We start from the raw sequence: 18,296 nt of genomic DNA, 5'->3' as shown, positions 1-18,296 counted from the left end.
CAAGATGTTTCGCGCAGTCGCGACGGTAATTCGGCTGTTTTTCGCCTCTTTCGTCTCTATCACTTCCCGCCACTAGTCTGTACGCGTGTCTACACTACTGTAGATCGCGCGCACCGACTTAAGACCAGTCTCGAGAATGACGTAAACCTCCAACAATGAAGAGTGATGTCACACACATCGAACTTCGTAGAGGTTTGCTCTCACCGTCGCCATCGTCATCGCCATCACCATCCACCCAGGGACTTTCGATTCACCGATTATCTTATTCCGCCTTTAACTCACGATATTTCAATTTTTCCAACCGTCATTACAAATCTGCTCTCTATATGAATCCTTCCTTTTCTCGCATTCTGTTTCTACGTAACGATCGAATAATAATGAGAAGCAAGCTTTTCTCAATGGTTTGTCATCTGCCGTAAGATTAAGGAAATCATTAGGAAATTACTGACGTCATTGATTTATGCTACACGTGTTGAACAAACATTTCATTTTCGTTAGATACGTGTATTTGATCTTCCGTTTTTTCCGACAGAGATGACATCTTTACTGTAAACACGATATAAGTGTGTCTTTATCTTTCTTTTAACTTTAACGCTACTCGACGCTGTTTATACATAGTTCATCCAGAACACCTATTCATACCACCTTAATATCGAGGACAAGAACTGATATTCTTTGCTACTGTATACGAAAAGAATATTGCAGTTAAAAATGATTTAACGAAAACGAAAAAAAGTACTCTCAAATTGTTTCACACTTTCTTAATCATATCTATTTTTACGAAACTAAGATCATTGCCTATTTGAATCTGTAAATTGAACATACATAATACAAAAAAGTAGTTCAATATAATATATAGTAATTATGAATTGTGTGTAAAATGTAAAATTCTAAATTTTTCAAATACAATTCTTCAATACATAAAATATATATGTATAAAGAAAAGAAACAAATTGAATACATAAAGTATATAGACTAGAATCACCAACAGGTGGTATTGTTATACCATAGTTGAATTAGTATTTTGTCTTTGTCCTGTGTTTATCTCGAATTATCATATAAAGAAATATAATAAGAGACGATGATAGGTAACTCAACAAAGTAGCAAATTATGGAAATTATATCATACAAAAAGAACATTTTGAATGTTGAATCTTTTTATTTTGGTTTCGAAAGTAAAAGCACGGAGAAAAATTATTCATATTAAGCTTCGTATGTACACATGAGGATACTACCTTAGATATAGTAACTAGTATTACTTTAGTTTCCACTCTCTATATAGCCACATGAATCGTGATAAACATCATTCTAGCGATTGTAAATGTTTGGATGGTGTGACAACGTTGTGTACCTATTATATACTTGCCGAACATTTACTGGTGTAGTGTGATAAGTAGAAGGCGATAGAATGATCTAGATTCGACATAAAGATGCTTGGTATAATTGTATCTGGTCGACTCGTAAGTATCAATGCTTTGCTATGCAAGTATCGACATTGTATTTCATTTTCGATGCTAAATTGTTAATTAAACGTAAATGTATCGTTTGTCACAAACGTATCAGTGTTCCTACGTAACATACTTCTTTTTTCCTGGTTTTCGCTAATGTCCTATGCTTGCGTCGTTTTGTTTTGTATCTTGTTTCTGTTACCTCTCAGTAGTGCTCGCATCTCACCCCACCCCGTCGCCAACTTGTCACGAGCGTCTTTGCATTTAATCAAATATGTAAATATCATGTCGACGAATCTACACTTTTTCAAGTTTCAAATAGTAAACCACAATTTCCAAACATATATAAACGATATGTAATTGTAAATGTAACATCTTTCTTAGGTCCAAACGGATTTTCAACGGATAGGAGAGAACCAGTTTTTAATAACAGTACCTGATGCAGATAATATAAACCATATTGTGGTTTTTCTCACTGGTGCTATACCATTTCCTGATGGAACAGGTGGTGCAGGTATGTGCTATAATAACAATTAAACAAATTCATCTGCATATTCTTATTGACCCTTGGTCTTTACAGTGTATTTCAGTTGGCCAGATCCAACTGCTCCACCTAATTGGCAGTTTCTTGGGTATATTTCAAACGTCAAGCCATCTGCCATATTCAAGATATCCACTCTGAAGAAGAATCATGAATTCGAAAATAGTAATTTAGGAATTTTTGGAGTGGGAAAGATTTCTCATGTAGCACAAATAGGGGTTTCGGTGGAACCTATTGGAGCTATAGAACAACAAGCAGCTACAGTAACACAAGCCACGTCAAACTTCTTTTTAGAATTTGTTCAGAAGATGCTTACAAGTTTTTTGAATTATGTTTCGAGTTTTTCTGTGACACAAGCACAAATGACACCAAACCCAACAGAAAACTTTGTACCGCTATCTGTTATTCAAGGGTGGTACGAAACTTTTGAGAGGAGGTTACAACAAAATCCAAACTTCTGGAAAGCATGATGAGAAAGTGACTGACTCTTAATAGTTCGTTTCCATTTTGTATAGTGATGCATCATTTTTCAGCACTCGTACTTGTGTTCGCAACGTATGATATAATACCGAACCACGACGCGTTATACGCATGAATTCAAATTTTTTATATTATCACTGAAGAACAATATGATAATAATAACAAGAGTAATTATGACGCTGCCACGTACCTTATCCGAAAATGCAAAATTTGTTATCTGTAAGGTTTTAGCATAAATTCATTGTGTTTTTATTGTTTTTATTTTTACTATCAAGTATGTGCTCTCTAATTTGGTTATGGAAGAGCAGATTGCTATTGTATTACATTTATTTCGACCGTTCTGCATTTTATAAACATCGTATTAGCAAAACGTAAACATGTAAATACTTTTAATTTCTAATAATATGATAAGAAACAGAAGAAAGGGACTCTCGAATATAATCTATGATGAAAGTGATATAAGGGAATAACGCATGCGTCAACTTCCATTTTGTTCATGAAGTTTATGGTTATCCACGAATGATTCTAAAGCTAGAGATTTATGTTACGTGAGAAAAGCAACGAATGATTATCAATAATTTCGTACCATGATGCTTTTTCTACTCTTCATGCATTTAAAATTGAGGTTTATCAATATGCATTTAAATAATAAAATTCTTTTGAATATATCAATTATTTGAATACATTTAAATTACCAACGAGTTTCGAGTTTATTCTTTTTTAATATTGATATTATCATTGTGTTATTGGTCTTGAAAAGTGGAAAATATTTTCTCACGCCGTTTCGACCAATGATGTAATGGCTTTGAAAAAACACAGCTTCGTTGAAAATGGACACTAAGAAGCGTACCGAACAATGGAAAAACGGCTTGATTTGTATATGGACTAATCTGTCAGTGTAACTTTCACATTGAGTAGAACGAGTATTTTTCAGAAAGAATAATCTGAAATCGAATCCTTCGTGACATTACAAGTTTAATTTAATTAAAAAATAAAGAAAAAAAAAAAAGAGAAAGAAGAAAAGGAAAAAAGGGAAGAGAAGCAAACAATTCAATTAATGGAGATCGCTCCCTGTGATGCTGGCCATTCCCCTGAATTGCCGTAACGAAAAGTGATCGCGTTTGGATTGAGCTGGCATAAATCTAGCGGAATCGTTTATACCGTAAGCTATCTACGTACCTGCTAAAAACAAATCTGAAATACTTAGATACTTTCAAGTTTGACGTCGAAATCGTTATATTTTTTCCTACACGAGGAAATGTTCTTTTTCTATCTCTTTCTCTTTCTCGCTCTCTCTTAATTGAGTAATGTCCACATTGTACTCCTTGTGTAAACGACTGTTCATGGATATTGTATGAAGTATCAGAACGGTTGGATATCGTCCATCGCGGAGAAACCTCGCAATTCAAGGTGAGACATCGTTGTTGTTGTAAACTTGTCACCTTTCGTTTATTACGGCTCTCTAGAAAAAACAACACGAACAATTTTCGACCGTTTTAGTTGAAATTGTTTCTCTTATCCTTCAACGTTTTCTTAGCACCTTCTTATAGATACAAATTTATTTAGTTTGATAATTGTATGCAATTAAATCGGTTGTGTAGTGTTATCAACTTTCGACAGTTGACGAATATGCATATGTCGATTTAAACGATTCTACTGTCTCGATAGATTTTTTATATTTATCATATAAATTTCTTGATATCTAGTTAAATACAAATTAACATTTTCATCTCATGAAGATGGAACACATTTTTTGCAATTTGTATATATTTGTTCCAAGATATTTTTATCAAGATATTTCTGCATATGGTAATGTCCCAAAATGACACAAATCGATAAGCGATAATAAACGAAAATCCTATCGCTTATGTTACGTCGATGTTTCGTTTATAGATGCATCGTGTTATTTCGAATAAGTTTAATGAATTTTCTGTTTATCCATAGCTCAAACGATCATATACTTATCAATCGTTATAATATATGATATTGCGACTGTTTATAAATTTTCAATAACGTATATTTGTGATTACTTGAACGTATTGAAACAAACAGGCCAAACGCGTATTTTGATACATGCTAGTAAATAACTAGAACTAGTATATTTCTGTGACAAATTGGAGTAATTCAATTCCACATTATGTCTATAAACTATGTGAGAAAAATATAGCCCGCAATTAGAACTTTTCATGTTCAAGAAGGAGACTGAAGTTTGTATATGATGTGTCACATAGAGAGGAGATGGAGAGTTCTGAAGAGCCAACAAGTTTGCAATCCATCTGTCATTTACATGCTTCGGAATTATTTCCAAAGCATACGCATTTCGAATGCGAGGATCAAACACTTACAGTTCCATTTACACCTTTGAGCGGGGAATTCATTGTAGCACTTGGACGTACGTCGGATGGAGTGTTGGCTCTTTCTAATTATAGACTCTATTTACAATTAAGTCAAGCATGTTACAATATTCCATTGGGTTTAATAGAACAGCTAGAAGTTAAAGAGATTTTTTTCCTGCATATTGGTTGCAAGGATGCTCGTTCACTGAGGTATGAAAATTTTCTATTTTGTTGAAACTTATAGCATTCCTATCATTTTGATATCGAAAACAACTTAATGATTTCAGTTGTGTCTTTGCCACAAACGAACATTGTTTGGAATGGTTTAAACGATTACATAAGGTGACTTACCCACGAAAGAGTATAGAAGATATATTTGCTTTTGCATATTATGCTTGGTCTATCGAGGAAGGCAAAGATAATACCAAATTAGGGAAAGATAACATATCGTATAATGCTACCTTTAATTCAGAAGTAAGTAACTTGTAAGTAAATATATGTAGATAAGACACAATTTAAATATAATTTAATCCCTTCACTTTCTTTTCTTAGGTGGAACGACTAAAATTTAATTTGCATGGTACATGGCGCATAAGTCAAATCAATAAAGATTATCGCATATGCCCGTCCTATCCACCATTGCTTCTGGTTCCTTCTTGCATCCCTGATGACAGACTTGAGATTGTGGCAAAATTTAGGAGTTTTCGACGAATCCCTGCCGTTGTTTGGAGGTATAAAAAAAAAGAAATAAGAAGGAAAGAAGTATTTATGTTGATATATAAAAAGAGAAGTATCCCTATTATGCATCTTATTATAATATGTTACATTCTCGTCTTTCATAATTTCGAAGGCACGTGAATAATGGTGCAGTAATAGCACGAAGCAGTCAGCCAGAAGTTGGATGGCTCGGATGGCGAAGTCCAGATGACGAACATCTTTTAAAGGCCCTCTCAGATGCATGTTCCTATGATAAAGGTGAATCGACGATGATGGATTCATCTATCATCTATCCTGATACTACCGATGATAACGTCACGTCAAATAGAACAAAAGTGAGCATCGAATCAAAAAAGATTCCAGTTATATAAATATTTGAAACTGATGATCCTTAACGAATTAGCGTATGTTGTTTGCAGAAAGTCTTAATCGTGGATGCTAGATCATATACAACCGCTGTGGCAAATAGAGCGCGTGGTGGTGGATGTGAGTGTCCCGAATATTATCCTAGTTGTGACATACAATTTATGAATTTACCAAATATTCACTCGATACGAAAGAGTTTTCACGCGGTGAGACAACTCTGTGCCTCGGACGCGGATCAACCTAAGTAAATATTCTATTTGTTTTCCTCATTTTCTCATATTGAACCAATATTATTATGCTATTATTACGATTGGAAGTGAAACGATCTAAAACTTTTCTAATTTTCTTTCATAATATACAGTTGGCTCAGTCTTCTGGAAGGGACACGATGGTTACAACATATGTCTGGATTATTACGTGCTGCGGTGACTGTAGCGTCGGCGATAGAAAGAGACGGCCGGCCAGTATTGGTGCATTGTAGCGACGGCTGGGATAGAACACCACAGATAGTCGCTTTAGCACAGATTCTTCTCGATCCTTATTATCGAACTATGGAGGTATGCCAAAGGTACTTTTCTCGTTTCTTGTTTGTTATTTGCAATTGATAATCGTTTCGTTATTCCACTTGATCGTTGCTAGGGATTCCAAGTTTTATGTGAGAGAGAATGGTTAGACTTTGGACACAAATTCGCGGATCGTTGCGGACAAACTGTTGGCTGTGAAGATCCGAACGAACGATGCCCAGTATTTTTGCAGTGGCTTGACTGTGTACATCAGTTAATTTTACAATTCAAATGCAGTTTTCAAATGTCTCCTGCGTATCTTGTAAGTAGTTAGAAATTCATACATATCTATTTTGAAAAAATCAAGTAGATTGAGTTAGTCGACTATCGGAAGGCTAATCTACTAAAGCCGGCACATTTTTGGTTAATTTTAGGTGAAACTTGCACAGCATACATATTCACAACTTTTCGGCACATTTCTCTGCAACACAAGGCAAGAAAGGTTTCAGTTAAGAATACGGGAGCGTACATTTTCAGTTTGGCGTTTCCTCAATTCCAGCTCTTTCATAAATCATTTGTACTCTCCGTTAAAGAATCAAGTAAGATATTTTTTATCGTATATACCAGCCGTAATAAAGTCATCACTAGTCGTTCGGTCAGTTCTGTACAGCATATGCTATACGTTATTCTCGCATAAGTTTTGTTATATAATAAGCAACATATTGCTTTTCATTTCAACCATTTAGTATGTTTAGAATAATTCTTGTATATTTTAGGTATTATGGCCAAGTTGTAACGTACGCGACCTTGTTTTATGGTCCGAAATATATTTAGGTTCTATGGAATCTCCTCTCGGTATCAGAGACGATAAACAAAGAGTAACGATGATAGATATCGAAGGTGGTGAGAACGAAGAACCACAGGGACAAATGACTAAAACTCGCTCATACGGTGATCTTATGCATACTCCCGATCATGCGGCCTATCTTCACCGTCGACTCAGCGATCCAAGCGCTTCAGTAGAGAAGTAATTATTTCAATTTAATCTTTTATAAAACAAGCCCAATGTGAAAATATGTTTAGTTTAGTTTGTGTTATTCTTGAATACTTTGTATTCATGAATCGAGAATCAAAAAAATGTTATATCATTTATTGTATATAATGACAGGAAATTTGACTCGTTAACGCTCGACACGGAAACAGGCGAGAAAGGAAAACACAACTGCACGGAGAATTGTATTATTGCTGAGACAATAGAGAAAAACATAACAGAGAATCAGGACAAAGCGAAAAGTTACACAACGACGACGCAAGCTTTGAACGACTCGCCAGTAAATCCATCGGTAGACAGTTCAACGGACACACTAATACCGAGTAACGATTCTGTACTCGAGGCGATTGATAAAGAAACGTAAGTACCATTACATACGTATTGTCGTACTTTTTACGATACAAGGAATTAAATGCAAACGTAATAAGCTAATTAACTAGATAACAGATAAGTTAACTGTTACACATGTTTACTTGATCCCGAGTTTGAGTCCGAAATTCAAAATGTAAAAATAGAGTCGATAATTTGAATTCGGATCGAACGAAACAACACAATTCTTTTCTTTTTTCAAGCAGCAAAACGGAGAAAAATTCGTCACCGGACATCGTATCTCCATGGATCGAGAGCAACGCGACCAGTCGAATCGGTTGCTCTTGCAGTCGAAATTTCAATCACAACCATAACGAGGGTAGTGACGTTAGTGATACCAGCATACCACAGATATCGAGAACACCTAGTAGCGTTTGTCCAGCTTCTCCAACCTACCAAGATACGGTACCAGATAACCCTGATAGATTGGACGATGTCGATGGTCTTCCCCTTATACATTGTGACGTTCAAATGCGTGTACAACAGATTATCGTGGAACATAAGGTACTAATTTCGATCAGTTGGGCATAATAATAAGGAAGAGATGTTTGGAACTGGAAGATTATGATGTTGATTCCCTTCTTTTTCTTTTCTTTCTTTCTTTCTTTTATTACTTTTCAGTTGAAGGAGGAAGCATTAAGGAAGGAATTACATACGACGAGAATGGCTCTGATCAAGCAAGTTTGTAATCATAATGCAGAGATCGATCGTGTTGATGATATTGTGAGTTGATTACAAATTATTCCACACAAAGTAATCAAGACGTACATTATCGAAAAATAAATACAGTTTCTCTAATAAGACACTTTCATGAGAGAGAGAGAGGTAGAGAGAGAGAGAGTGAGAGAGAGGGGGGGGGAAGAGAAGAAAGGAGGAAAGAAAAAAGAAAGATAGAAAAAAGAAGAGAGAAAATATCAAAGGCATAATTAAAGGAAGTCGATTGAATATGATTTTTTGTTTCAGGGATCGTTACCAGATTCAGTTGGAAGTACCGGCGACCATGGAGAATCATTGCCTTCAGATATGTCTTGGGAAGCAGTGGAAGAATTGGGTCCTGCTCCTATTCTCTGGGTACCCGATCATGCGGTAAGTCGATGCATGGGATGCGATACGGAATTTTGGCTGGGACGACGTAAGCATCATTGCAGGTACGCGGCACACAGGGCAGTGGCATTTGTAATGTCGTAATTACTGTTTAGTAATATCTTTGGATAAACTAGTTATATAATACAGTTCAATGTAGAATGAATACAAGAATATAATTTTACAATGAGTTATTTGCTCATCTATCGCAGATGCTGCGGTAAGATCTTCTGTGCGGATTGTTCCGAGAATTCGACACCACTACCCAGCGAACAACTGTATAATCCCGTGAGAGTTTGTAGCGAGTGTTTCTCTCGACTTCATCGGCACACAAGTCCCTGTCAGTGTAATGCTCGTCATCAAAACAAAGGAGAAAACGACGCGGAGTTAAATTCTGAGAATTTGATGACTTGTCAAAGATCGAAAGGTTTGAACCTGACGAAAGATAGTTGCTGCGATAATTTGCTGCAGGCTGCGCATCAGAAAGCGCAACCTCCGGTTACAGCAGCCACAGTAAATTGAACACTCTCGCGCGAACGAGGAACCTTGAGGAAGTAACGTTCGCAGCAATCTGGTTACTGTTTGGTTTTCGACAATGCAGAAAGTGTATCCATAATACGATAAGTCAGCTGCGATACACGTTCACACGTTTATCATTTATGTCTGTACGATGTGTGTTACAAGCAGACGTATAGGTCGCGCGCGAGCCGATAGCCAACCATCACACAGTTAGATATTTGGAGCGATCCAATATTTATTGCTAGAGTAATTTGTACGAAAAAGAGTGCATAGAGTGCATTGGACAAAGTGAGAGAAAATGAGTCAGTATACGATAGGTTGTATTTGTCTTATACAATCGTATGTATACATAGGCATATAAGTTGATTCAACGAGGAGATACCTGGCTTCTTCAAACGAGACTATTCAAGTTTCCCGTTTTTAGGCGATTTTATTCCCTTCTCAGAGATACAGCAAGACGAGGCCGAGGAATATTTTGGATAGGCTGTGACTGACGTCTAGTTCTAGACACCGTACGAGGTGCGCTCTTAATTAAACGTCGATCGTTCGATCGATGGAACAACTCGTTATTATTAGTAGTTGGATTACGATACGAGTAACTTGTATTTGTATATTACCGCTGTTTACGAGAATTGGTATATTAAATGTCATTATCGTAATATGCGATTGTCTCTCTATCACTCTTCCTCTCTTGCTCAGTATTGTACCAGGATAACGAGATACGTTGTTATGACTCCCGCGATCTAAATCATATGTGCGTACATGCACACAATTAATATAAATATAATAATATATGTTTTACGTATTGCTTAAATGCATTTACTTTTCGTACGAGTAATCAAGAATTCTTACCGACGTTATTAAGTTTCTGTCCAAGGAAAAGAGTCCGCATGCTGAGAACTCCAAAGGTCGATGCAACAATTGAAGCGAAAATATTTCCAATTCTCGTCGGACGTCTGCTTCAAAACAAGAAGAAAGTAACTGACTAACGAGAGCTGCCGTTCTTTTTCCCTGAAATCGAAATAGTTTTAAACTATCGTTTTTCCCTTCTTTCCTCTCCACTTTGCTTTCTCTCATCTTTTACCTCCGCGATTGTGGAATAGCTAGGTTGAACGATTATCAGCATTCTGCTTATGTGAATGATACACCATCCAGCTTGTACGACTAGAAATATCCATTCGTGTTTTTCATTAGCTTGCACGATCAAGAAATATGGCGTGATGACTAGATGTAATAGACAGGATACAGTGACGGCTAGTAGTACGACACCGAAAGCAGCATTTATGAGGGATACTGTGTCGCAAAGTAAAGAATGTACCATTATCAATTCAGATATACTGCTTACGTAGGTTTTGCTTTCTGTAAATAATCACGATAGGTGAAGTGGAATTAACGTACTCTTCTACCGATCAGTTTTCATTAATTATTTAACAAACTTACCATCCATCTTCCGTGACAATCTATAGGTGCCCAATACGAGTTGCCGTTTTGGTGTAATGTTCCATCCTTTCTTGTCTCCAATGTCTTTAGCTGCTTGGGTTAAGCAAATATATATGGTTCCGGTTATATTGGTCGATAAAATGAAAGATGAAAGATTATTAAGCATAGATTATTAGGAGAAAGTACATAAGGAAATTTTGTAAATATTCGTTCAAATATTTACATTTTCGAAGACGAAGGCTCGTATGAGAAAATATTGTTCTACGTTTCCGACTTATTTTATTTACCTGTTTCGGAAAATTTTCGAAAATAACCGATCGCATCGTCGTTGTTACTGTTATTTGTATCCAACATACTTTTCAGGCTACTGTTCAAGCGAACGAATCTTTGTCCTATATTATACGTTGCCACGCTATACTGGATTTCTGCCGAAATGATCACGGTGTACATTACGTACAGAGGTGCATAGTTAATAGGACCTTTGCCAGTAATTGTTACGTTTTTTGTTTTGCGACTCCATGAATAAAAGTCTAAAATCGAATTGAACCAGAGATAGACGAGGCTACATATCGTTAAACAAATCGTGAACCTTCGAGCTTTCTTTGCAGACGACACACCGATTTTTCTATCTACCTGAAATGAAAATGCGGAAACGCTTTACTATCATTTCGACCGTTGATGGAATGTTAGAGAAAATGTATAAAACGACTCTTCACCTCGATTAATTTGTTTATCACGAGTTGCAGGTATTTCCATCGGAAAGGGGAGCCAACGATACAAACGACCGTTAAGCTCATTACTCCAAGCACATCGCTGCATGTCGCGATCACCGCTGTCCGAAATTTCAGTCTGGTACTGTGTTCCCAGCCGTCTTTCATATCTCGCCATAGGCCCCAAATTTCCGCTCCGAGCAGTAGTATCAGTACGCACAAACTACGAAACGTACAACGTGCATCGTTATTTAATTCTATTGAAATATTCCCAGTAGAAGCAAACATTTTCATGTTATCAAAGGATTTCTCAATTTATACAGAGTACATCAGAAAGAAACCGAATGACTTTATCAGTATATATTTAAAGGATTATTCTGAGTCAAAAAGGTCCTGTACACTATGATTTTTTTCTTATATTTATTTATTTCATTCATCGCTCTTTTTTACCTGTAGACGAGGTCTATGATATTTAAACGAGCCTGACATCCTTCAGAAGCGTGCATGTAAAATCTTACTGGAACCACACCACACAGTTTACCAAGGTAATATATCGGAAAGATCGCTCGACAAAGATTGCCATCGTACGGAGCTTTTCGTCTTTTCTCTATCCGCTTTAACTCCATCTTCGAATTTTTCGATCGATTTTCTAATTTAGCTGAATTGTATTTGAAGAAAAGATTCGATCTATTTCTATTCCGTTGTCCTTTTCATGCGTAATCGATCAAATGCAGAAACAAGCTTTTGGTTTTCTTCCTCGCATTTCAATATCACACATGTTCCAACATCGATTCGCTGAAATTATTTTCTATCAGCAAAATGAAATAATAAATATTGCTGTTCTATTATACACATATTATAGCTCCTTGAATATTAGAATTATTAGAGAAGACAAATATCAATCAGAGATTTAAAAAAAAAAATAAAAAGCAGCACAGCACGGCACAGCAGCTACGTTACACTACACCTTTCTCGTAGAAACAAATGCCAAATGGTTTTGAACATGTTGCGAGTAAAGAAGAAAATAGCACTTTATTACTATTTAATGCGGCACAATCTCTTTCTTTCTCGGATTTCTACAATCGTTTAAAGGGGATTATATCAACTACTAGTCTCGACTATTCATTCATTCTTGTCAAATTGTTGGCAGGTAGTTATCGTTGATATTTCGATATTGACTTTGCCGAGAAATAACACGTTTCTTCGTAGAGCGCGCTTAATAGTATTGTTGGGCGCGAGCGTCCGCAACCAACAGATGTTTATAGACATAACATATACATATTTAATTATTGGACAGTTTGCGCGAGCACAGTGAGAAAGAAGGAGAGAGGGAGAAAGAGAGACTTTTTAATTAAAGTTTTAAGTTTGCTATATGTTTGCGTATATAATCATTTTTATTAAATTTGACCAATAGATAATTGATAAACATGTATGAACAAGCGGGAGGAACAGTCGTTCATATAGTATGAAGAAGGCATGAGATAAAGAATCATGTAATACGAATAGCCGAAAGAAAATAAGATCACCTGGAATAAACAAATTTGGTGGAAGTTTCATTTCATCAAAGTATATACATATTCCTTTCTTTAAACGAATAAAGGTGGCATGTTGCGCTAAACAAACATTCGTATCATGGTATTGTGACATGATTTAGCATGATATGGAAATCGTGGGAAAGAACATTCGTGCTGATAATATTCAATACTCGGTTTTTCGCCGTATCGTATTTGTCGATCTACTTCTCTATCGTTTAATCATGTCATATTTCTTATCCTTTCACAAATGCCTACATTATTTAGACAAACATGAAATGTATCAAAATTAACCATTGTTAAGTTCTGGAACTTTGAAAGGGCGAATTGGATTTAATTGATTATTTCAAATAGAAAGTAGTATACTTATCGTCTATTTATAATATTATACATTTTGTATACGTATATATACAACTATGTTTATTTGATTTCATTTTTGCAATTACGCATTCGAAATTTTGAATTTACATGTTGATCAATAGCGACATCTAGCGACGTTATCGATAACTAAATTTTGTTATTACGATTGACATGGCTACTGATGTTAGCCGAATTGTTTCGTTCGAGGTTAAGTGTTGAATTTCTCTTAATCTGATTCTACATGTTTTACTTCGATTTATATTAATTATTTCATCGAGATTCCTATATAACTTGGAGGTGATAAAAAATGGAGCACAACGAAGAAGATTGGTCGATAGAATGTTCAGACGACGAGAAATACGAAACGGATGGGAAAGTGAGTAAAAGATAGAGGAAGGACTAATAGAATGTTCTTTATCCAGTTCGTTCAGCTCTCTCCCTTTTCCTTTTACCTTCGTGCTCATTTAGAACGAATGGACTTTGAAACCTGACGATGTATTAACATTGATCGAGGCCCTCGAAGCCAATAACAGAGCTTTGGAACTCGACTGGAGGTGTCCAGGTAGAAGAGGTCCATCACCTGTTCCTTCAAGCAATCGGCAGCAAGATAATGACTCGCAGGAGTACAAGTATCTACTATCCCACATTTTAACTTTAAATGTTGAGATTGATGTACCGTGTCTCACAAAAGTATTTCAACACTTAAGGAGATAATGAAGTTTATGATAAGTTATGATATGATGATAAGTAATATGAGATACAAGATTGTCTCTTGATTATACTAAAAATAATTGACTATTTCAGATCTTTTCAAAGTATACACTCATAATTTATAATTTCTATTACATTTTCAGATTGATTACAAATTTTATCGATATAATTACGATAGTTGTCTCTCGTTACAGTGCTAATGGAATGTCAAAATGTTTCATATACTGTGCGTAATATATTTGTAAAAAGTTTCTGTACTCGAATACTTTCACGAGTCACTGTTTATCATATAATTCTAGTACATAGCTTGTCATATCATAGTTTATTTTCGTTCCATTGTATTAATTACATTTGTATTTTTGTTTAGGACAGAAGAAAAGTCAGACTTTGACTTTATGGATGAGATGTCGTCGCCGAGATTACCGGTTCGTAGAACTGGAGAAAGCACTCCAAAAGGAAGTGCTAAGAAGAAGACTGCAAGTTTTAACGGTGTACTATCAACTATGTTACGACATCGTAGATTAGAACAGCAAGAAATTAATTCGAGTCCAAAAAAGATTGAATCATCCGCATCAAAGACGCAGCCAACGTAATAATCATCCGTATAAAAGACGGAGCCGACGTAATCGTTAGATTGATGTATTGCGGTATAAATGTTATATATATATATATATATATATATTTATAAATTATATTTATAATAAAGTTTATATTAAATCTCGATACATGAATAGTAATCGAAATCTAATTGGTTTACTAATCGAAATTATATATATCGGTGATTGTATTTTGGGGTTAGGTTGGGGTTAGGTTTTATTAGGATTTATTTAATTACATATACATATTCACGTATATACTGTGTCATCTCTCACACAGAGTGTATTACGTTCACTTATGAATAATATTTTAATTTGGTAATTAGACACAGTTAATCAGTGTATATTTATTTAACAGAGAAATGAACGAAACACAATATATGTTACAAGCATAAGAGAACTGAAAGAAAAGACAGAACGAAAAAAGGGAAAAATGAAATATACGATTTCATGGGTTTCCTGTGGCTGAGTGACTGTTTTTAGCCCAGTCTGGAAATCCTTTGATATCATAAACAAAAGTACCCCATATAGTAAAGGAAGTAACATTTACTATGAGAGCGTATACAGAAGGACAGCAACCTCCTATCATTAGCCATTTGGTTGGAATTTGTCCGACGACTGATATGATTGCATTTGGGGGTGTACCAACTGGTAATCGAAAGGAGAAAGAACACGATATAGCTGCTGGTATCATTAAATATATGGGATGTATCTCCATTGCAACACACTGTACAATAAAGTGATTATTAACAAGCTGAAGATATATTATTGAATAGCATTATCATGTTTATGTAATCTTTTACCATTTGTGCAACGACTGGTAAAGTAATGTTTGCGATACCGACATTGGAAGTGAACTCCGTAATAGTGCCAATAAACAAACAAACAAAGAACATGATCAATACAGGGGGCAAGAATCGTAGCGGCACCAACGTTTCACCGATCTTTTTTGCCAAACCAGAAGCAATGCTGCCTCTGGATATCGCGAATCCACCGCCCAAAAGGAACATTAAACTCCAAGGCATCTTTTTTTGGATCACGTCCCATGTGATCAAACCTTCTGAAGATTTGACGGGTCTCTTACCGGCTACGAAAGCAAAAATAATGTATAGATAAACAGATAAGTTGTATTATATAGAAGAACTATTGCCCATACATAATTGCCTCTTTTATACTCACGGTCTTTGTTGTAGCTACGAAGAAAATCCAAATCTTTCGGAATGAAAAACATCATGATAGATACGAATATGACAGGCGTTGAATCTCGAACATCTCTGTCAATAAAATTCATAGATGAGTAAAGGTGCACAGTGAATATATATTTATACACGCGCGAGTTCTTTTTTCATTATGAGAGATAAATGAACCGTATGTAAACAAATATTTAACATTTCTGTTATTGCTTCAGACCATCCTCGTATGAAGCCTGGTTTTCGGAATAACCATAAAAATATACAGGTAATAAAGAGGACGGAAACTGCTGATTCATGAAATGTAATGCCACCTAGATCTTTGTATCTTTCCTGTATCACCTTTAAACAGTTTTTAAACAGATTCAATAAATGAGTGATCCCGTAAATCGTGTAAGGAATTTACAACTACTCGTATTACTTGATTAGTAATCGCTTCTCCTTCGGTTCCAATATTTGCTATCTGTGCATCTTCGCTACGGGGTCTAAATAATCCCATGAACATTAGCTGAAGGTAAAGCCACGTCAAAAAGGTATTAGTAATCATTTGTGGCATTTGTGCCATCATCCACTGTGTGAAACTAATGCCTTCAGCTTCAGGAAATGTGCTTTCGTAAATACCCTTGAAAGTGAGATTAGTACCGGTGCCTACGAGCGTTCCTGTACCTCCGAAAGTTGAACAGTACGCTGCAGCCATTAAATAAGCTCTCGTTATTCTGGTCGGTTCCCGTTCCCTACGATATGTAATGTTAGAATCAGAAAATTGTTATCTCCTTCTTTGCTTTCTTTCTTTCTTTCTTTCTTTCTTTCTTTCTTTCCTTTTTCCTTTTTTGTTCTTTCTTTCTTCCCTCCCTTCCTCCCGTCTCTAATGCTTATTCATTCTCTAATTCCCTCCTTACTCATGTTTTGTTTATCTTTCATATTTTGTTCCATATCTTACGGTGGGTCCGTTGATCCCGGAGGAACCGGTACCTCTTGGAAGACGTGGCAGAGTCCAGCCTGAAAAGAACACGATAAGTAACACAAGAAGAGAATTAAAAAGAGAAGAGAACAAAATTAGATATCGCACCTGTTCTAATTCATTCAAAACCGCAAATATGATCGGCACCATCATGGCAGTTGCTGCAGTATTTGAAACCCACATGGATATGAAAGTAGTCACAACACAAAGACCACCAAGTAATTTTCCATGAGTACAGCCGACTGTTCTCATCACCCCAAGGGCGATTCGTAGATGTAGATTACTGTGTTCAATTGCGACAGCAAGAACCAAACCTCCTATGAACACCATTATAGTGTCGTTCATGTAACAAGCACAAGTAGCTGCTGTGCTTAATACTCCAAATATTGGGAATAACACCAGTGGAATCAAGGAGGTAACTGCCATGGGGAAACATTCAGTGATCCAATATCCAGCCATCAATAATACAGTGTAGGCGCATCTAGTTTCCTACAAATATGATGAAACGAATATTCTATCATCATATTCTGTTGTAGATACATAAAAGTCGCACGCTTGCTTCATATGTGTCACGCAACTCGAAGATCTTAATTTTTCAACAGAAGTATTTTTAAGCAATATTTTAACTATTTTGTTTTGAAGCGTCTTAAACATAATGACAATATTTTATTAAACAAATTTATAGAATAAGTAAACTAATGATCATAAAATAGTTGTATGCTCAAGTGTGTTTTTTTTCTTTCTTTCATTTTTAATTATATATGTAATATAGTTGTGCCACATTTGAAACGAGTGCCGATTAGCGTGTGCGTGTGCGTGTGTGTGTGTGTGTGTGTGTGCGTGCGTGCGTGCGTGTATACTATACTACTAATTTAAATATTATCAATTCTGATACCGGATAATTATAAGTGAGCAGAGGTGGAATCAGTATCAAAGCCCAGGTTATAGCAAACAATATTTTCCAGTATATCTTGATAAACTGTCCAGTGAGGATTAACTTTTCTTGCATTGATAACATTTCTTCTTGCGCATTTGATCTCGTCGCCATATTTCTCTATCCTTTTTATCGTTTTTTCCAAAGCAAATTTGATATCTTCGGTTAACTAGCAAATCTTTTCTGTAAATATAGAAAAAGTTCCTTGACTATTTGTTCGTATCTACGAATGTTTACTTTATCTATCTTTCATTTGTTATACTCGTATATTTCATGATTGTCCTTGTCTAACACGTACAGGGTGAGGCGATTGATATTATGATATTGATTACGTTAAACTTGATTAATGACTAAAAGAAGTATTTGTATACCATTGTATTTGTTATGACATTTACTTATATAATAATTAGTTAGGTTAAGGTACAATAGTAAATTAACAGTATTAAATT

The 18,296-nt window shown here is 35.6% G+C and overlaps 5 protein-coding genes across 9 annotated transcripts in view; 3 read left to right on the top strand and 2 right to left on the bottom strand.

The window, feature by feature from the left end:
• The first annotated feature begins 74 nt into the window (after window positions 1-74).
• Window positions 75-2,893, top strand: LOC139995167 (protein OPI10 homolog). 2 transcript variants are annotated; one of them, XM_072018408.1, is made up of 3 exons: window positions 75-192; window positions 1,833-1,962; window positions 2,029-2,893. In XM_072018408.1, exons 1-3 carry the CDS (start codon window positions 166-168, stop codon window positions 2,457-2,459), a joined length of 588 nt encoding a protein of 195 aa, XP_071874509.1. In that variant the 5' UTR covers window positions 75-165; the 3' UTR covers window positions 2,460-2,893. The 2 variants fall into 2 exon arrangements, with proteins under 2 accessions (XP_071874509.1, XP_071874508.1); XM_072018407.1 differs by lacking the exon at window positions 75-192 and adding an exon at window positions 1,265-1,460.
• Window positions 2,894-3,225: 332 nt separating this feature from the next.
• Window positions 3,226-10,074, top strand: LOC139995151 (phosphatidylinositol-3,5-bisphosphate 3-phosphatase MTMR4). Of its 2 annotated transcripts, none has more exons than XM_072018361.1 (15): window positions 3,226-3,879; window positions 4,665-5,015; window positions 5,093-5,279; window positions 5,358-5,536; window positions 5,656-5,857; window positions 5,942-6,132; window positions 6,250-6,445; window positions 6,528-6,713; window positions 6,826-6,990; window positions 7,168-7,418; window positions 7,560-7,802; window positions 8,015-8,315; window positions 8,433-8,534; window positions 8,775-8,959; window positions 9,107-10,074. In XM_072018361.1, exons 1-15 carry the CDS (start codon window positions 3,824-3,826, stop codon window positions 9,414-9,416), a joined length of 3,105 nt encoding a protein of 1,034 aa, XP_071874462.1. In that variant the 5' UTR covers window positions 3,226-3,823; the 3' UTR covers window positions 9,417-10,074. The 2 variants fall into 2 exon arrangements, with proteins under 2 accessions (XP_071874462.1, XP_071874463.1); XM_072018362.1 differs by having other exon boundaries at window positions 3,232-3,879; window positions 8,018-8,315.
• Window positions 9,717-13,115, bottom strand: LOC139995161 (gustatory receptor for sugar taste 43a). Of its 2 annotated transcripts, XM_072018399.1 has the most exons (8): window positions 12,531-13,115; window positions 12,014-12,358; window positions 11,570-11,786; window positions 11,141-11,486; window positions 10,854-10,943; window positions 10,498-10,772; window positions 10,266-10,424; window positions 9,717-10,156 (listed from the first exon to the last, which is right to left on the bottom strand). In XM_072018399.1, the coding sequence occupies exons 2-8, from the start codon at window positions 12,187-12,189 to the stop codon at window positions 10,109-10,111; spliced, it is 1,311 nt and encodes a 436-aa protein (XP_071874500.1). In that variant the 5' UTR covers window positions 12,190-12,358; window positions 12,531-13,115; the 3' UTR covers window positions 9,717-10,108. The 2 variants fall into 2 exon arrangements, with proteins under 2 accessions (XP_071874500.1, XP_071874499.1); XM_072018398.1 differs by having other exon boundaries at window positions 12,014-13,115.
• A 499-nt stretch (window positions 13,116-13,614) lies between these two features.
• Pa1 (PTIP binding protein Pa1) overlaps window positions 13,615-18,296 on the top strand; it is an 89,922-nt gene continuing 85,240 nt past the window's right edge. The window contains exons 1-4 of one of the 2 annotated variants that reach the window (XM_072018410.1): window positions 13,616-13,831; window positions 13,924-14,084; window positions 14,534-14,813; window positions 15,121-16,332. In XM_072018410.1, coding sequence (XP_071874511.1) covers window positions 13,763-13,831; window positions 13,924-14,084; window positions 14,534-14,759 — 456 coding nt within the window. In that variant the 5' untranslated portion in view covers window positions 13,616-13,762 and the 3' untranslated portion in view covers window positions 14,760-14,813; window positions 15,121-16,332. Of the gene's footprint in view, window positions 13,832-13,923; window positions 14,085-14,533; window positions 14,814-15,120; window positions 16,333-18,296 lie in introns of those variants that run through there. The other variant, XM_074112087.1, reaches the window with a different exon arrangement.
• On the bottom strand, window positions 15,211-17,961 carry LOC139995014 (protein I'm not dead yet). The gene is made up of 7 exons (XM_072018111.1): window positions 17,809-17,961; window positions 16,893-17,402; window positions 16,374-16,718; window positions 16,152-16,294; window positions 15,942-16,036; window positions 15,566-15,849; window positions 15,211-15,489 (listed from the first exon to the last, which is right to left on the bottom strand). Exons 1-7 carry the CDS (start codon window positions 17,959-17,961, stop codon window positions 15,211-15,213), a joined length of 1,809 nt encoding a protein of 602 aa, XP_071874212.1.

The sequence above is a fragment of the Bombus fervidus genome, chromosome 15 (genome assembly GCF_041682495.2).
Source record: "Bombus fervidus isolate BK054 chromosome 15, iyBomFerv1, whole genome shotgun sequence".
Lineage (NCBI taxonomy): Eukaryota > Metazoa > Arthropoda > Insecta > Hymenoptera > Apidae > Bombus > Bombus fervidus.
Note: the sequence above shows the minus strand (reverse complement) of the source record. Positions and strands in the feature narration are given on the sequence as shown.